This window comes from Silurus aristotelis (assembly GCF_946808225.1).
Source record: "Silurus aristotelis genome assembly, chromosome: 23".
Taxonomy (NCBI): domain Eukaryota; kingdom Metazoa; phylum Chordata; class Actinopteri; order Siluriformes; family Siluridae; genus Silurus; species Silurus aristotelis.
In genome coordinates, this window is record NC_139596.1 from 4,362,696 (window position 1) to 4,380,234 (window position 17,539).

The following is a 17,539-nucleotide window of genomic DNA, read 5'->3' on the forward strand; positions in this document are numbered from 1 at the left end:
CCCACCTTCATCCATGCCATTGAGAATAGTCTCCAACACTTCGTCGCCATAACGATTTCGATGCTCCTTCCAGACGGAGCCATTTTCACTCCTTAAGACCACCAGTTCCCTGTCTCCCCGACCAAGTGCTGCAAAATGAGGGATCTCCACAATCACAGGTCTGCAAAACCAGAGTTTGGTAAGTTATTAGAGTTATTGCATCAAAGTTATAGCAATACACAGTAATTATTCAGGTGCTTTTCAAGACATTTCTCACATGTGGAGATTTATGACAGAAATTACCAAAAATTTAGATTGAACAAGAGGGAAATAAAAAATTCTAACTAATATTGCAAGTAATTACAAATAATCTTAATAATGTAAACCAAACCCATACTAAAGTCTTTATGAAAAGGTGGTCAGGATCATTTACTCACCCCAGAAACTGCATGCTAGCTGGACCTAGTGAGATGATTCGGCTAGCTAAACCCTCACCCTCCACCAGAGGAGGTGGAGTGGTAAGCTTCTGTGGCTTCACCAGGCGGCAGGTGATACGTGTTGGGGCTGCACATGTTCGTGGTGGTATGATAACACGCAGACCATTGTGTCTGCTTCCTCTCATTGAACCTCCTCGTGCATCCACCATGAAGCTAACCAAGAAGCTGCAAGTCCACAGCACAAACATTATTTAATAGAAAGTTAAACACAAACCAACCTAAACAAATAGACATTACAATGTATCAATAATGGTCTAATTTTAAATATACTGTATACATATTTATATTTATATTTGTTAATAAATAAGCCACTGTACATTACAAATTGCCAGACTTTTTATAGCACATTCTGCAAAGAATCCAATTTTGCACATTAGAATTTGAACAATTTTGAGAGCCAAGGGGTTGAAAATATATTCGGGAAATTCACAGGTTTATATTAATATACTTGCTCTTAGATGTCTATGCTTGTTTGTGTGCTTTGTGCATGTTTAACCTTTACATTAGGATTCTCTGGTGTCAGTGCTTCATTACAGACTTTTTCTGTCTTTTAGACAGAAGACTTTTTAAATTCTCAGTTACATGACAAGCTTAATTCTTTTTGTCTAATCAAGAGAAATAGAAACCAATAGAAGTAAAGTATTATAGCTACTAAAACAGGAACCAGCTAGAACAATACAGAATAAAAAATATATTGTAATATATTAGCACACAAATGTCAAATTGCTGTGGTATATTAGGAATATAATATTGGGATATTTTATAGGAAATGATTGATTATTAAACTGTTGATTATTTTCCAACATCATGACCCTACATGCTACTTTTTTGTACACAATAAATGCATCTATTATAAAACTGATAATATAAAATCCATTATGTTGGTGGATAAATGTAGCTAAAAATATAACTAGTGAAATGTGCATGGAAAAACTACAAACTGGTAAGGAATAAGCTGTGTTTTTATGCCTTAGGTCAGAAGTAGCTGATTTTGTACTAGATAGTAATATTGTAATATTTTAAAATGTATAATATTTATTAGATGCTATGAGAAATCTGTACTTACCCAGTGTGGATAGGGCTGGCCACTGGACTGACATTATCTGAGGTCTCTGTTGCTGGACTGCTAGGAATCAGAGAGTCATCATCGTACTCTTTGGCCATTGGGATAGGAGTGTGATGCTGTTATGGAAGAATTAGAAAAAATATACATTTATTTTTTTGGTAAAAATATAATATTTGATTTTACAATTTATGTATTGAACAAATGTATGATTAATGTTCACCTGGTCCATTTCATGCAGAACAGTTTCAGGAGAAACACAGGGGATCCTTGGAACAGCAGGTGAGTAGTTTCTGTTGAACAAAAAGTAGAAATTGATATTAGGTCCAATGGTGATATGCTGCTAAAAATCTCTTCTCCGTTCCCACTTGCCCACTAGGATTTTTCACTCAAAAGCTTTTCTAAAAAGTTTCTTTCAACACATTAATTCAGCATCTATTCCTATCTTCTGCTGTACTTTGCTTGTGCCTCACGTCACATTTGAACTATGTCCAACAATATTATTGCAGCCCTCTCTCTCATACTCAGTGACTGCCTTGTAGGAAAGGAAATCGTCATCATGGTCCCTCACGCCGTCCATCTTCAAATACCTGGCTAAATCTGTTCCCAGTAGCTCCTCGCCTGCCGCATGAGGAAAGAATTGAAAAAAAAGAAAGACAATCCGTAAAATAGCATGAAAAGTGGAAAAATGACAGATAAATTACAGGGATTATAAGTAACCAGTGAGTAAGAATGGGAGAAAATGTTAGAAGCAGGTAAAGACATTGTAAAGTGAGAGATTGAAACACAACACAAGCACAACACAAACACAGCTGGCCTCATTCGTGAAAAAGCTCTTGAATATGCTGGCTTTCTTTGTCAAATAAATACAAAGAAATAAACAAAGCAATAATGTGTTTGTTGATTGAGAATATCTACTGTATATATATATATATATATATATATATATATATATATATATATATATATATATATATATATATATATATATATATATATATATATATATGTACTGATATAATATCAGCAAGGGATACATTTACAAGCAATCTGCTTCTATTTCATAAATGAGGCCTTATCCAATACCTAACCACAGGACAATGATGGAGTGCTTTGTAACATTCATGTTACATACACAATCTTATGAAATGAATGCATCTCCTTATAATGCAATTTGTTGTGCGGGAATATTGCGTTAACTGTGATGCAATCGAAATCCTAATTTTGTTAGCATTGTTACAAAGATCATGAAAAGGTGATAGAATTATCAGGACCATCTTAACTCCAGAAACATCCCAGAGATTCCAGACCATATAAGCATAGACAAATAAACAACATCAAATCTTTCAGCTTCAGATCCATATAGAGTTTAAACGATCAGCAGTTATATCGTCTCACACATACTTTTATTTGTTCATTTTTGTAATGTAATCAAACACATAAAATTCAAAAGAATGACTTGCTGATAATATGCCACTCTGTACTAGTTTTTAAGTGCTATGCTCTTTAAGTCTGCTGCTGCTGACCCACTTACCTGTGCTTCAGTTATGATAAGCTAAAGAAAATGAGTTACCTGTTCAAAAGAAATTGTATCAACTTTCATACTATGATAAAATACAAATCTGAGATCTATATATAGTTATCGGAAAAGCAAGAGGACTTGTTACGGTGTGTTTAGCAACAGATACATGGTAATTTTACTGTTATGTGTTACATTGGAATCTTACTATAATCATAGTCAAACATCATAGTTATATTATTTAAAAAAATTTACATTCAGCATTAAGGTATAGAAACATTCCTCTTCTTCAACATGGTAATTAGGGTAAGACTGAAGCAGGAGATCTATTAGTTTAGTGGAAGGTTAGTGTCAGGTTAGTGCTAAAGGTACCTGGTACATGGACACATGCCAATGACATACCAACTGTATTATTTCTTTAGTGAGAATGTGAGTGAGAACAAGTCTGGTATATTGGTGTGATTGAAAGGGTATAATGGTGAGTATACACAGAACAAAGAAGATGACAGACATTCATACCTAGCGTTAGCTGAGCAACTCCTATGAAAAGCAAAAGGAGCACAATTTAGTGTTGTTTTTTATTGTGATGTGTTTTATTGTGATGTGTTTCTGCCCTTCAGTTAAAAGAATACTTCTATTCCCAGTTAACAACAAACAAATAAATATTCCCATATCCCCATATAAAAACCCAACATTGTTTTACCTTCATCCTCAGACACATCCAGGATTTCATCAACTGTCTCAGGAAAACTCATTCGATGCCTTTCCGTGGTCGACTGCAAAACGTTGGATTTAAACATGATTAAAGCCTAAATGTTTTTATGATTATTTCTATACAAAGGTGAATTACAGGCCAAATGTGATTTTTGGAAGAAGAAAAAAAGGAACACCAGATAAAGCAGAAATGAAGGATCTTGAATGTTGGATTCATTGCTATGACAGGAAAACTTCTATCTGGATGGATGAATGCAAGTTCAAATTTGTTTTATATATTTGATACAGTCATGACAAAGAACCCAAAAGGACTATGCAATACTCAAATTTGTCATCCACATACATGCTGGATTTACACTTTGTAAACAAACACTGTGTAAACAAAAAGAGGTCTAAACAATGAGACAAACAGGCAGTGATCAGCAACTTTTCACATGCAAAGCCTGAACAAAACTTTGCAAAGATTTCTTTTTCAAGTTTTATATATGTAATTATAAAGAGATTTGCATGAACAAGTATTTGAATGAGTGTCATGTGATGTGGTCATTGACTGATAATTATGGGATTTGGAACTTGCTTGATGGGACATTCTAAACATGCACATAACATTTAGAGCTGACTACAATACATATTTTTTATTTTCAATTAATTAACATTTATATATATTCTTTTTTTAGGCATGAGCTTCAAAATGATTTATACTGAAGCTGAGAATTTCAGCAAATGCAACTACAGTTCTGCTGTTATTATTCCTCGAGCATCCTGAATCAACAGATCACTCACCATGGTCACTGTTTCTTCAGTAATCAGTTTAAGGACATCAATGACAGAAATATAGCCGAGACGTTTTGCAATGGCCAGTGCAGAAGTGCCATTCTGGTGGGGAAACAAAATATGAAAATCTTGTAGCTGCTTTAAATACAAAGAAACAATTAGAATGGAATACGTTTTTCATTTGTTTAAATAAGTGAAAATAGAAAAATAAAGGGGGAAAAGGGGTTTTCACTTGTCATATGCACAGAAATTCTTTCTTTGCATCCCAGGGATGTTATAAAGCTGAGCACAGGATCACCCATGATACAGTGCTCCTGGAGCACAGAGGGTAATGGGCCTTGTTTAAGGGCCCAAGACGCACAGTTTGGCGATACTGGGGCTTGAACCTCCAACATTTTGGTCAGTAACCCAGAGCCTTAACCACTGAGGTACCACTTCCCTGAATTAGCATAATTGGCTAAACTGACCATGAGAGTTTGTTAATTTACCACAAAAAAATCGAATATTGAAGAATAAAACAAAATTCTGAATCTGTATCAGTTTTTATTGTTCTTTGCTACGTATAGCTGACTAACCAATGTACACCTGGCCATAAAGCATTCAAGAATGCTAAAAGATTTTAAAAGAAATAAAAAAATTAATCTTACTGTGGTAATTTCATTTGGCTGTGCACCATGTTTCAGAAGCAAGGTCACAATATCAGTGTGACCCTGTTGAGCAGCCTGATGAAGCGGTGTATATCCTGCCTAAAACATGACACACAGTTATTGGTCCCTTGTGAACTTGAACATATTCAAACATGAATATGTAGAAAATTAGACTTTAAAATAATCCAAATGCTTTTTATTCAACTTTACCCTTGTCTTGCTGTTGACATTTGCCTGCTGCTGCAGAAGGAACTTAACCATTTTAATGTTGCCATTATGACAAGCCACATGAAGTGGAGTGTAGCCCATCTGAAACAACATGACATTCAATCCATTAATGAGAAACACAGACAGTGCTACACACAGAGTTGACAATACCCAGATAAAATATGTATATTACACCATATTAGTGGCAAACACTTTTGCGCTGCATCCACTATGGATCCACAGAGCAGAGCTGACCTGATGTATTTCTGCACAATAGCCCAATACTGGAACTGAGGTGTTTTATGTATCTGTGCCAAAACAGATATAGAACTGGCCCACGTTAACAAAGTATATCGTTGGTCCAGAGCTTTTGCCGGTCCAAATGTTATTTTTAATTTCTGACCCAAATATGGCACAGACCCAGTGCAAATGTTGAAACTTTAATTAGTTTAATCAATCAACCAACCAATCAATCAATCAATCAATCAATCAATCAATCAATCAATCAATCAATCAAATGATTCATATATTTTTAAGGCTGCTGCCACACTTTTTTTTTTATGTTTTATGCTTTATTTTTTTTTTTTATTGGTTTCTATAAAACCACCATAATCGTGTGCTTACTCGTGCGCTTACTTTGGATTACTGAGTTGGATTTTGGGCTGTTGTGCTTGTTAGATGAACAACTCGTGTGCTGGATCGTAATGCTCATGAACTGAGGAATTCGACAGCAGCAAATTTAAAAATCACCGCCTGAGCTGAGGCCAGTTTTATGTGTTTTTATGTTTTTATGCATTTAGTGGTAGCAAACAACACATTCAGGATGTGTTTAAACATATAGCCTGTATCTCACATCGATTTAATGGCAGCAAAACCAAATGTAACGGTATAAATCAACCCATTGCCAATAATGTTATACAAAAGGTTTATTTGAATAAAGTAAAGTAATTATATTATAATTAAAATGCAACATTAATATAATAATTTTTAACATTTCTTCTAATGAAATTTGCCATATAGTTTTATAGATGGGGACCATATGTGTTCTGAGTGTACTGAGTGTTTAGCTTCGTTAACAGATGCTTAGGACAAACTTGGCACAAGTCTGCATTAAGGATGTGAATGCCAGGATTATTTCATGACTTTATGTAGACCAAACATTCTTGCTGTCAGGGAATGATGAAATGCTTTATGAGAAATACAGTACTATAAGACCAAATCAAAATAAACAGTCCATAACAATGCCAATGTTTTACTTTAAATGGCATGACATCTTACCCGTGTGGCAGCATATACTGATGCCCCCTGTTTCACCAGGATGTCTGCAATGCCCACATGACCCTCTTGGGCAACAAGATGAAGTGGGGTCAGGCCACTCTGAAGAAAGACAACAATAAAGATCAAATTTACTCAGTTTAAAATTCTCATTTAATGACATAGAGTACAGGGTCAGGTAACTTGGAACACTTGAAACAGTTGTATAAGGAATTTCGGTTGAAAGATCCACTTAGTAGCTTTGGGAATTTTCCACAGGTCCTAGTATGTTAAAGATATGAAAGCTGGAGTTCAGTTTAGGGGTAAGATAAGGGTTTATATTCTATTTATACTATTCTCATGACATAAATTGAAAAAAAAAAAAATCCATATTAATAGCTAAAATTCACATAGACTTTTTCATGAGAACATGTTGAGATTATAGTTGAATTTGAATTGATCCATTCTGAGGCCTAAATTTCACAAAAATATTGAAAGGAGGAAAGTGTTTTTGCCTTGTTGCCCAGGTTGACATTGGCCTGCTTGGAAATGAGCAGAGAAACCATGTCCGCTTGACCCTCCTGGGAAGCCAAGTGCAGTGGTGTAATGCCCTGTAAGGATTCAGCATTGGGGGAGGCTCCATGCTGCAGCAGACTATTGGCCACTTCCAACTGGTTCTGCTTGGAAGCGATGTGGAGAGGAGTGTAGCCATTCTAGGGTAAAGAGAACTCTTTAGTTATTTCTCTGTAAGTCATTGTGGCTTGATAAACAAATTTATATTTAAGTTTATTGATTCTAGACTTTACTGATGTCAGTGTAAAGATTTGCTTACTCTCGCTGCACTGTGTGGAGATCCTCCCTTGCTAACCAGTAAGTTTACCAAGTCCAGGTTGTTGTGATGGACAGCTACATGTAATGGTGTGAGTCCATTCTAAGGGAGAAAATGAATGAAGCAAGGCTTTTACATGTATATTTTCATGAAACCTGATCATTAATAATGTAATTAGGTAACTTATGAAACTCAATGTACATTAATGATTTAGAATGTTATATATATATATATATATATATATATATATATATATATATATATATATATATATATATATATATATATATATATATATATATAATATAAGCTGAATTAACAGTAAATAATGCAATATTCAGAGAATGAAAAGCACACAGCAATGAAAAATTTACTTTTAAATTGTATTAATTGTGTCTACCTTCCATTTGGAATAGAAATAAAGAAGTGCACACTAGCCACAGAAGACAAAAGCTGAATTCTTAATAAATGAATAATAATATATAAATCGGTATATTTGGAATGTTGTTCATTATATTTGTTATCCAGTTTCTTAATGGGAATGAGTTGAAAGCTGTTATTGCTCTGCTAAAGATATGAAGCTTGTGTACAAGCTGAAAATATTGAGATTAAACTGTTACAATGTCCGAACATGCAATTGATGTTTCTATTATAAGAGGTTCTGCATTACATTACATTACATTACATGCACACTAGAAATGCACACCTGGAGTGCTATATATATATATATATATATATATATATATATTATTTTTTATTTATAAATTTTTTTCTTACATTTAAACAATTAACTAACATTAATGACTGGATTTAATATGAATGATAATATGGAGAAATTGCTTTAGCTACTTGTTACTGCTGAAAGTGAAAGCATACACACCTTGCCTGCAGCATTGGGGTTTGCTCCTCTCTCAAGAAGCAACTCTGCTACATCCACCTTTCCATATTTTGCTGCCATGTGGAGAGGAGTAAATCCTTTCTGCAAAAATAGCATGAGTAAATGTAAATTAATATAGCTATTTAAAAAGGTTAACAAACACTTTGTCAGTTGTTATTCTCAACTGGCTGCAAAGGGCACGAAGGAGCTGAAGCTTACTTTGGTCATCTTGGTCTGCTGGGCATTCATGTCAAGGAGAATCCGGACAGTCTGTGTGTGCCCCTCCCTGGCAGCGATGTGTAGTGGAGTGTGTCCAGCCATAGTGGTTGAATTTGGATTAGCCTTATGTTCCAGCAGGAGCTTTACTTGTTCCTTGTGGCCCATGCGGGCAGCGCAGTGAAGTGGAGTTTGATCATCCTGAAGGAAGAATAGAGAATTTAAATCATTTGGATTTCATATAATAAAAGCATAAATGAAGACCATATTCTCCAGAATTTGCAGTTAGCAATATGAAAAAAAGGCTTAGATAGGCTTAGATAGGAGTCCTGAGTAAATCTTTTTCTGGTATCAACATACAGTGAAGACTTCATTTGTCAATTATGGCACCATTCAAATATAAAGTATTTTAAATCAAGTCAACATTTTCTATCTTCTACCACATTTGCCACTCAGAAGATACATTGATATATAACTCTATATTTATACCAGGCGTCAGTATTATCCTGTCTATAATTACACATTTGCAATTCACAATTCCTAAACAAATGAACACATTTTTACAAGCTTATGGTTTTGTTATACAAGTTATGTTGTGAAGTTCTGACAAAATAAAACTATTAGGAATGTGTGTGGGTGAAGGATCTCTGTACCTTGGCTTTGGCATCCACTGGAGCTGCATTTTGCAGCAGAAACTCTGCAACTTCACAGTGACCTGCTCGGGATGCCATGTGCAGGGGCGTTTCCACTTTCTACAAAAATAAACACAAATAATCTGGTTCAGCGATAAAGAAACAATTCAGGACCGAGGTTCAGTTTTTGACTGAACAGCATGGGTGTTAGCTCAGATTTTGCAGTATTGTCAGCTAATGTGTCCAAAATAAAAACAAATCTTCTTGTATGAGTAAAAGCTCCCATTAAATGCAGTACATTTGTAGTTATTTGTATTTTCGAATAGCTGATAGATAATCAAAATGAGACACATTAATAGCACTTGATAATGAGATTTCGTGACTCACCACATTTGACGCATTTGGAGAGGCTCCTTTTTGCAGCAGGATCTTCACTATGTTTAGATGACCCATGAAGGAGGCCACATGAAGTGGGGTTAGCCCGGACTGTTACATATACACACAGACACATACACAAACAAGCGAAAAAAAATGACTGACTGAACAATAACGATTAGCCTTTTTTTTTTACATTATTAGGTAATAGGATTTATCATGAGCGTTAACATTGTATTTTTTTCCTTTTTGATAAATATATTATATATCACAATAGTATATAAATACATTCCTATTAATTAAACAATGATACAAACAAAATCTAATTTAAAATGTATAGCAAGAAATAAGTATGTACATCCAGGGTTTATATAGGTTATGATATCAGATCTATCAATAGCATAATGAGTACATTATTTTACTTACGCGTACACTTGAGGGCACCTACAGCTACAAAAAACGTCAAATCTACAGACCTAAGAGGTGTTTTACTCTCCATTATCACCTGACAAGACTTACTGAATCTTCATGATTCCACAGCCTAAACTAGGAAACAATTTGCTACAGCATCAGCTGAAATTCTGTATATTTTTTAGCTCTTGGCCGTGCTGTGGCACTGGCTATCACACAATGTCCAAAATAATATTGCAGATACTTACACTGAGTATTTTGAACAGAAACATGTCTATGAAGACTTATTTAAATCCCATATCCATAAAATCTGGAAAGCTCCATTGAACACCACAGTTATGGAACAGCACTTTGCACATGATGGAAACCTGACATCCTAAAACCTACATGTAGCTCACGCTTGTACCTGCACTTTAAGGACAAAATACTTTATTACTTATGAAAAGAGTTTCGCATTTCTTACCTCTGTCACAGCTTCCAAGGACGCCGAGTGTTTTAAGAGTAGGTCCATTACACGAATGTGATTCTTCTTACAGGCTATGTGGAGAGGCGTGAAGCCATTCTGCATATACCATAAAAGCAGGAGTAGATATGAAAAGCATGTACACTGTCGTTTTAAAAACTATTATATAAACTTGTATATATTTGCAGTGTAAGTTAATGTAATGTAAAAGAGCTGACCAATGCACGGGTGTTTGGCTTGGCTCCTTTGTCCAGCAGAACTTTGGCCATGCGGTGGTGCCCACAGTGTGCTGCCACGTGTAGCGGTGTCAAGTGATCTAGTGTTATATCATCGATCTCAGCATTATACTGCAAGAGTTGTCGCACACAGTCCATGTGGTCCCCTTGAGCCGCCATGTGGATCGGGGAGAGACCATTCTGTATGTAGGTAAAAGGCATTGTTATTACATTTTCTGCTTAGTGAAACCCAGTTCTACTCAGTGTGACTTTATATAAATCCTTAAAAAAGTTTAAATATGCATTCACTGCTTACATATGAAGAATGGGCCAGGCACAGCTTTACCACAAGATCATATGCAGGAAATTATGATTAACTATAAAGGTTTGTGTATTTGATGCATGGATGTTAAAACTGTAATACAATCTGTATGTTTACTTTGGTCTTGGCTTGAATGGGGGCTCCTTGGTCCAGCAGGATCTCAATTATCCTAACATGACCATTTCTGGCAGCACAGTGAAGCGGAGTCAGCTCGTCCTGTATGCAAAAGGAAAAAAAGAAATCTTCGATAAACAAATCATATGAAGGTCATTTGAGATCAGAAGAAAAGTAGAATCTGTTGTTACTCTTTGTGTTTTATATTTGTGTCTCTCTTTTGTCTCTGTCTAACATTTTTTTTAGCCTGATACTCTCCTTTCCCTGACCTATGACTAGGACTACAAAGTGTTTCTGTAGGCCAGTCTGGATAAGAGAAGCAAATGCTGTAAAAATAAATGAACATTGTTAACGTAATGCATCACAGCCGCTGTCCATGTTCTGCTTTTGTTGAACAGTTTATCATTACTTTAGTCTTGGCATCTATTGTAGCGCCACGATCCAACAGAAGCCTGACCATGACCACGTTCCCTCTCCTGGATGCAATGTGCAGAGGTGTAATCCCATTCTGCAGGAAACACAATTCAGGTAGGATCATGCCGTAAATCACAATGCAAAAAGCAAATTGAGAGACTTAGTTCTGTAGTCAAGAAGGATACCTTGGGAGTAAAGTTCACATTGGCTCCTCTGTTTATCAGCAGCTGGGCAATATTCACATTCTCATAGTGTGCTGCAATATGGAGTGGGGTGAAGCCTGTCTGCAAGTAGTCATGGAGAAATAAAACCATATAAAACAGATACAATTTGACAAACTCGTATTATTCAAACAGGAACATTTTGACCTGAGAACAGTCGTAGCTGCATGTTTTTGAAATTGTCGCTTAGTCATGGAGATTTGTTTTTCCTTGAATTGAGAAAAAAACAAACTAACAATGCGCACACACACACACACACACACACACACACACACACACACACAAACACACACACACACACAAACCTTGCTTAGAACATCAGGATTGGGGTCGTTCTGCAAAAGCACAGCGGCAGTGCGAGTGTCATCGTTGCGTGCTGCTATGTGCAGCGCAGGGAGGCGAACTTTTCCCTTGGTACCATGATTGATAAGCAGGGCCACTACATTCTCATGACCCTGCTGAAGAGCCACAGCTAATGGCGTAAAACCATCCTAAGAGACGGCGAGAAAAAGCACGTTAACATCAATATTTTACAAGCATTTCACCAACATACATTTATTCATCAACAGCTTTATTTTTAGGGTTGCAATGGATTTGGAGCCTATACTGGAAACACTGGGCATGAGGCAGACATTCTCCACTGTTGGAATTTCACTGACGTTTCCAGAAAGTGGGATTAAAGCAAAGAACCCAGAGAAAACATAGGAACAATGTCTAAAACTCCATACAAACAGTAACCTGGGCTGAGCAAACTGATGACTCTCAAGCTACACACTGCACCCTTCAATAATGCCATCCATAAACCGTAGATTTACCTCAGTTGGAATGCTCTGATTGGCTCCATTGTCCAAGAGGAACTTCACGACCTCTAGATGATTCTCTTGTGCTGCCATGTAGAGTGGGGTGAAGCCCTTCTGTTGTAGACAAGTCAACAAATATGCCTATATATGAGCCTTAATATACTGACTGTCAATATATTTGATCCATAGCTGTCATCTGGGAATTAAATAAAATTGTCATTTACTGAACAAATGCTTTTAAAAAACCTGGGACTGGGCGTTGACGTTCGCTCCATAGTTAACCAGCTCCGCGACCACTTGCTCTTGCCCAGCCAATGCAGCAATGTGAAGGGCAGTGTTTCCTTTCTGCTCAGGAACAGACAAAATGTGTTTTTACAAACAAGACTAAGACATAAAATGTCACATTTTAATGAAAAATTTAATATATATTTGTTAAATATTATTTAATTTAAGTGTGAGTGGCTTTGCAGAAGTCTTTTTACCTTTGTTGTGGTTTCCAGTACAATGCCATTGTGCAGTAGTTCCAGCACCATTTTAACATGGCCTTCTTTTGAGGCCAAATGTAAGCCATTGAGTCCATTCTGTAAAGGCAAGAAAGAACAGAGTAGACCTCACAGTGGAGGCTCCGTTATGTTGCATTACACACCCCAAAAAAACAGATCTACAAGATGTCCTTGGTACTGTCGGGACAATTTGGTGTTGGCAAAAGATTCAATCTCTTCCCTACATGGACATAAACGTCCAGGATGCTGATCGTGATGGTGATGAAGAGTGGGATGGCAGGTTGGTGGTCTCTCCGCCGGGAAGAATACAAGCCGTGTGGGATAGGTCTAACCTCACACAGCCTTCCTTCATCGACACCGGACATGTGAGGTTGGACCTTTCTCACATCGCTAATATTATCCCCCTCTGTGTCCAGAGACCACTCACCCCATCAGGAAATGAAATGAAAAACACAGAAATGAAAAGGAAAACAAAGGGAGGATGGAGACATACCAAGAAAAATCTGCAAAGAATCAAGCAGATAGTGCTGCAGTGACTGTATCAGCTTTCTATAATAGATGCTGACAATGATGATGTTCCTCTTTCCTGAAGATCAACCCGGAGCAGCAACAAGGATATGTGACATGCACTTTTCATGTTATCAAAAGCAGCTGTAGTAAATGAGCACCACCAGAAGGGGTCTCTTGATGCTGAGAGTTATTCTTGTAAGCAAAAAAGACTACTGTATCATCGTAAACGTCTGGATTGTCTCTCCCATTATTCAGTAATCATGAAGTAATCAATGTTTACAGTTTAATAATAATAATAATAACAATAATTATTATTATTATTATTATATTTCCATTCTGTTTAAATGTCGTAGTATTTCAGATGACAATGGTTTGAAATAAAATTTTTACCATAGAAAGATGTTTTACAGTACTGTATTCTTGTATATAGTTACACGTCTATGTCAGCTGTTTTTACGCGACCTTGGAAAACGTCTATACTTTGTTTCCGTGTCTCTGGCATGTCATGAGGATTTCATTTCATTGCTGGTACTGAACTGAGCGTGTGCTTCTGCATGCTGCATACTAATGAAGTCTACTGTTCTTTACTGTGCGAAACCCTTTAGATACACCATTAAGCGTGCAGATTGCGTGTACAATGGGTCTAAAACCAACTGATGCTAACGTGACTAACAATTAATAGCTACCTATGTTGCTGCTGAGCATGACGCTTACAGTCAACAGACAACATTAACTCAGTTTTGTTGTTCACACTAGCATAGCTCTTTTCTAGACCACTTTGAACACATCAACCATGAGGTGTTTAAGCTCATGGAGGGTCCTCAGGAAAAGAAAGTTTTTGTTGTTGACCTACACTTGAGTGAACAGGCTGTATAACCCACTCGGTAAAATGTACTTACTGAGAGCGTGATTAATGAGCTCAGAGATGAATAAAGCTCAGAGGAGCTGCCTGTTTTCATCTTCACAAACACTGTTTCTAACCCCTCCAGATTTGTGCTGAACCACCGGAAAGATTTAAAGGCCATGGTGAGGGTGGAGGTGAAAGTGAAACAAGTGCACATATACACATCCACATAGACATATATATGGGAATAGCTCTATGCTCGAACATCACATATTAGCATTAAGAATAATATAGGCATCTCTTTATAACACACACACACACACTCTCAGACTTGTTTTTTCACGGTGAACGTCTGCTCAGTAATGATAAGACTTACATTTCACAGGCTCACACCCTGTTTTTCATCTTATCGACACACGTGTGCCAGGAGGCTCTCTATGATGTAGAAATGGGGGAACTCCCCATTTCACCAGCTCAATACTTTTCCAAGAGGTGTCACACCCCAGATCATTACCTAAGTGAACGATTTTAGTGTTCACTGTAATCCAAACTGTACTTATTTCAAGATCTATCTATTAACTCAACAATTCAACCTCAGGCACTGTGACTGAAAACAAAGGAATGTTCTTATAAGTTCAAGAACCTTTGAGACAGATGATTAAGAGAAATGACCATAAATGAATATGAAATAGAAAATGAAAATGAAAATGGAGTATTTTGGTGTGTCAGCAATAACAGTTATAAGCATTCACATTTTCCATGAAGAAGCATTGTTTTTCCTTTCCATTGTTGCTTGTTCCTTTGATGCTCTGCCTGGATTTCAGTATTCCAGCTCAGCAAACTCTCACTGATGCAACATACTGAAATATTTAGCAGCAAACATGGCGAGAAAAGAGTTCTGTGACTAGTTGTAGAATATTATTATCTGATACAAGAACCAAAGAGCAACCTTTCATGCTTAACAGACTGGATCAGTGGAATCATTAGTGTTAAGCAACAGCAATAAAGCAGCTAATTTTGCTTAGTGGTTTGATGGAAATCTCACCTGATTGGCCGTGTTGATATCGATACCATTCTTGATGTGGTCAAGAGCCTTTTCCAGGTTACCTGAGCGGGCAGCACGTAGGAAACTGGTAGCAGCATCAGTCTGAGACAGATATACAGACATACAAGAGGTGGGAATAATGAGAGTGAAAGTCATTGTGTAAATAGTGAGGCAATTAAGGGATCCCATAGTGTTACGTTACCTTTGAGATCCCAAAGACAAAAGAACTCGCACATGTTTAGATATTCAGCGTGTGGACATTTAGGATGTGGTGACCCAATACTTCACAACTAACATTCACAGAAACCACACAACACTCACAAACAATAAAATTAAATCAAACAGCAGAAAACAGTACTGTTAAGGTGTGTGATCATCTCTACTTCTAACATTAAGACACAGGGTATTTGGTTAAACGTGAGAATGAGCCACGAGCACAACACAAGTGCTTTCAGAATGACTCATGGTACTTTTCTGAAAGACCTTGGTATAGACACCACACAAAGAATCACATAAATTAAAGACTTAACAGTCAGTCAACAAACCAAACCACACTTGAAAGGTCAGGGTGCTACTTACAATGATCCAGCGTGTGCCCCTGGTAGCAACAGGGTTAAATCTGATTTGTTTATTTCATTAATTGTTTGGCTCAAATTTGCATTGACAAATGCAATCATTATATAAACTTTTTTATTTTTTAAACTATTCAAGAAGCACTTGCTTTGACATAATAATTTGATATGCAGCATTTCATTATGTAAACCAACAAACAATAACACAAAAGCCGGCCCAAAAGGTGCATGAACAACTGATATAGGTTCACTGTAAAGGTCTTGCCTGAGAGGAAAATCTTATCAAAATATTGCACAAACATAGAATACACATCTGTCTGTGGTTACACTATTATATCAGAGGACTGAGCAGTTTTCTTTACACGTGGATCAAATGTTCAGGTACAGTGGATGTACATTCAGTCTTCCAATAATTGGTTTCAGAACGTTTTTACAGTCAAAAAGGCTTCTACAGTCAAATACAGCGACGTGTACAAAATGACAAAATTAGCCATGAGCCACCAGAATGCTGTGTTGAAGAGCGGTAGCTAAGAGCCAGTGGTGCGCTTGTGTGGTGTGTGTGTGTGTGTGTGTGTGTGTGTGGAGAGGGAGGAATCAGTGGAGCTATTTACAGAAGTCTGAGGCAGCAAATCTTGTAGAGAGGTTCCCTCAGACAGTGTAAGGACTCCTGGAGAGTCCAGGAAGTGAAGATTTAGTATGCACCCCAAAAGCAGGAAGACACACACACACACACACACACACACACACACACACACACACACACACACACACACACACACACACACACACACACACACACACATTTACAGTCTGCAGATCAAGGGGTATAGATTTGGACTGTTGCTTCACCGCTCATTCATGATTTTAGAAAACAACAGGTATTGAGTTCAAGTCAGTCATTTCCACATTCTTGCATGTTCAGCGCTGACCTTCACCATCACTTAATACAGTCGGTGTTTGTATCCTGCACTCGCAGCAAGTACCACTCCCCGAAATTACTCAATATTAAAGTTCGGCTTTTAAAGTACTTGATAATAAAACGACCTAAACAAAGATTGCTGGTTTGAAGTGGCATCTGTTTTTGAAGGGATTTGAAGAGGTAGTGCTTATTGGTGATTACGGACGTGTAGATGAGTCTGTCATGGTGATGGCGAAGTGTTCAGATAGAGCTGATGGTCACACACCCACAAAAACACACACTCAAGTGCATGCATAGCCACACAGCAAGAGCTGGCATGGTAACGCCTTAGTGACCTGCTAGGGCCCCATTTGTTATAATAGTGCTCTCTCTCTCTCTCTCTCTCTCTCTCTCTCTCTCTCTCTCTCTCTCTCTCTCTCTATCTCTCTCTCTCTATCTCTCTCTCTCTCTCTCTCTCTCTCTATCTCTCTCTCTCTATCTCTCTATCTCTCTATCTCTCTATCTCACACACACACACACACACACACACACACACACACACACACACACACACACACACACACACACACACACACACACACACACACACACACTTTCTCACTG

At 37.2% G+C, this 17,539-nt stretch overlaps 1 protein-coding gene across 1 annotated transcript in view; it reads right to left on the reverse strand.

Moving 5' to 3' along the window:
- ank1a (ankyrin 1, erythrocytic a) overlaps positions 1 to 17,539 on the reverse strand; it is a 98,876-nt gene that overhangs the window by 29,818 nt on the left and 51,519 nt on the right. The window contains exons 3-29 of the mRNA XM_083526786.1: positions 15,446 to 15,547; positions 13,026 to 13,124; positions 12,790 to 12,888; positions 12,559 to 12,657; positions 12,049 to 12,234; positions 11,708 to 11,806; positions 11,518 to 11,616; positions 11,112 to 11,210; positions 10,676 to 10,873; positions 10,458 to 10,556; positions 9,596 to 9,694; positions 9,230 to 9,328; positions 8,580 to 8,777; positions 8,364 to 8,462; positions 7,487 to 7,585; positions 7,170 to 7,367; positions 6,679 to 6,777; positions 5,404 to 5,502; positions 5,194 to 5,292; positions 4,556 to 4,648; positions 3,762 to 3,834; positions 3,578 to 3,598; positions 2,064 to 2,160; positions 1,763 to 1,832; positions 1,543 to 1,658; positions 417 to 641; positions 6 to 160 (exon numbers count right to left, since the gene is read on the reverse strand). Of these exons, the coding sequence (XP_083382912.1) occupies positions 6 to 160; positions 417 to 641; positions 1,543 to 1,658; positions 1,763 to 1,832; positions 2,064 to 2,160; positions 3,578 to 3,598; positions 3,762 to 3,834; positions 4,556 to 4,648; positions 5,194 to 5,292; positions 5,404 to 5,502; positions 6,679 to 6,777; positions 7,170 to 7,367; positions 7,487 to 7,585; positions 8,364 to 8,462; positions 8,580 to 8,777; positions 9,230 to 9,328; positions 9,596 to 9,694; positions 10,458 to 10,556; positions 10,676 to 10,873; positions 11,112 to 11,210; positions 11,518 to 11,616; positions 11,708 to 11,806; positions 12,049 to 12,234; positions 12,559 to 12,657; positions 12,790 to 12,888; positions 13,026 to 13,124; positions 15,446 to 15,547 (3,118 nt within the window). The remainder of the gene's footprint in view (positions 1 to 5; positions 161 to 416; positions 642 to 1,542; positions 1,659 to 1,762; positions 1,833 to 2,063; positions 2,161 to 3,577; positions 3,599 to 3,761; positions 3,835 to 4,555; positions 4,649 to 5,193; positions 5,293 to 5,403; positions 5,503 to 6,678; positions 6,778 to 7,169; positions 7,368 to 7,486; positions 7,586 to 8,363; positions 8,463 to 8,579; positions 8,778 to 9,229; positions 9,329 to 9,595; positions 9,695 to 10,457; positions 10,557 to 10,675; positions 10,874 to 11,111; positions 11,211 to 11,517; positions 11,617 to 11,707; positions 11,807 to 12,048; positions 12,235 to 12,558; positions 12,658 to 12,789; positions 12,889 to 13,025; positions 13,125 to 15,445; positions 15,548 to 17,539) is intronic.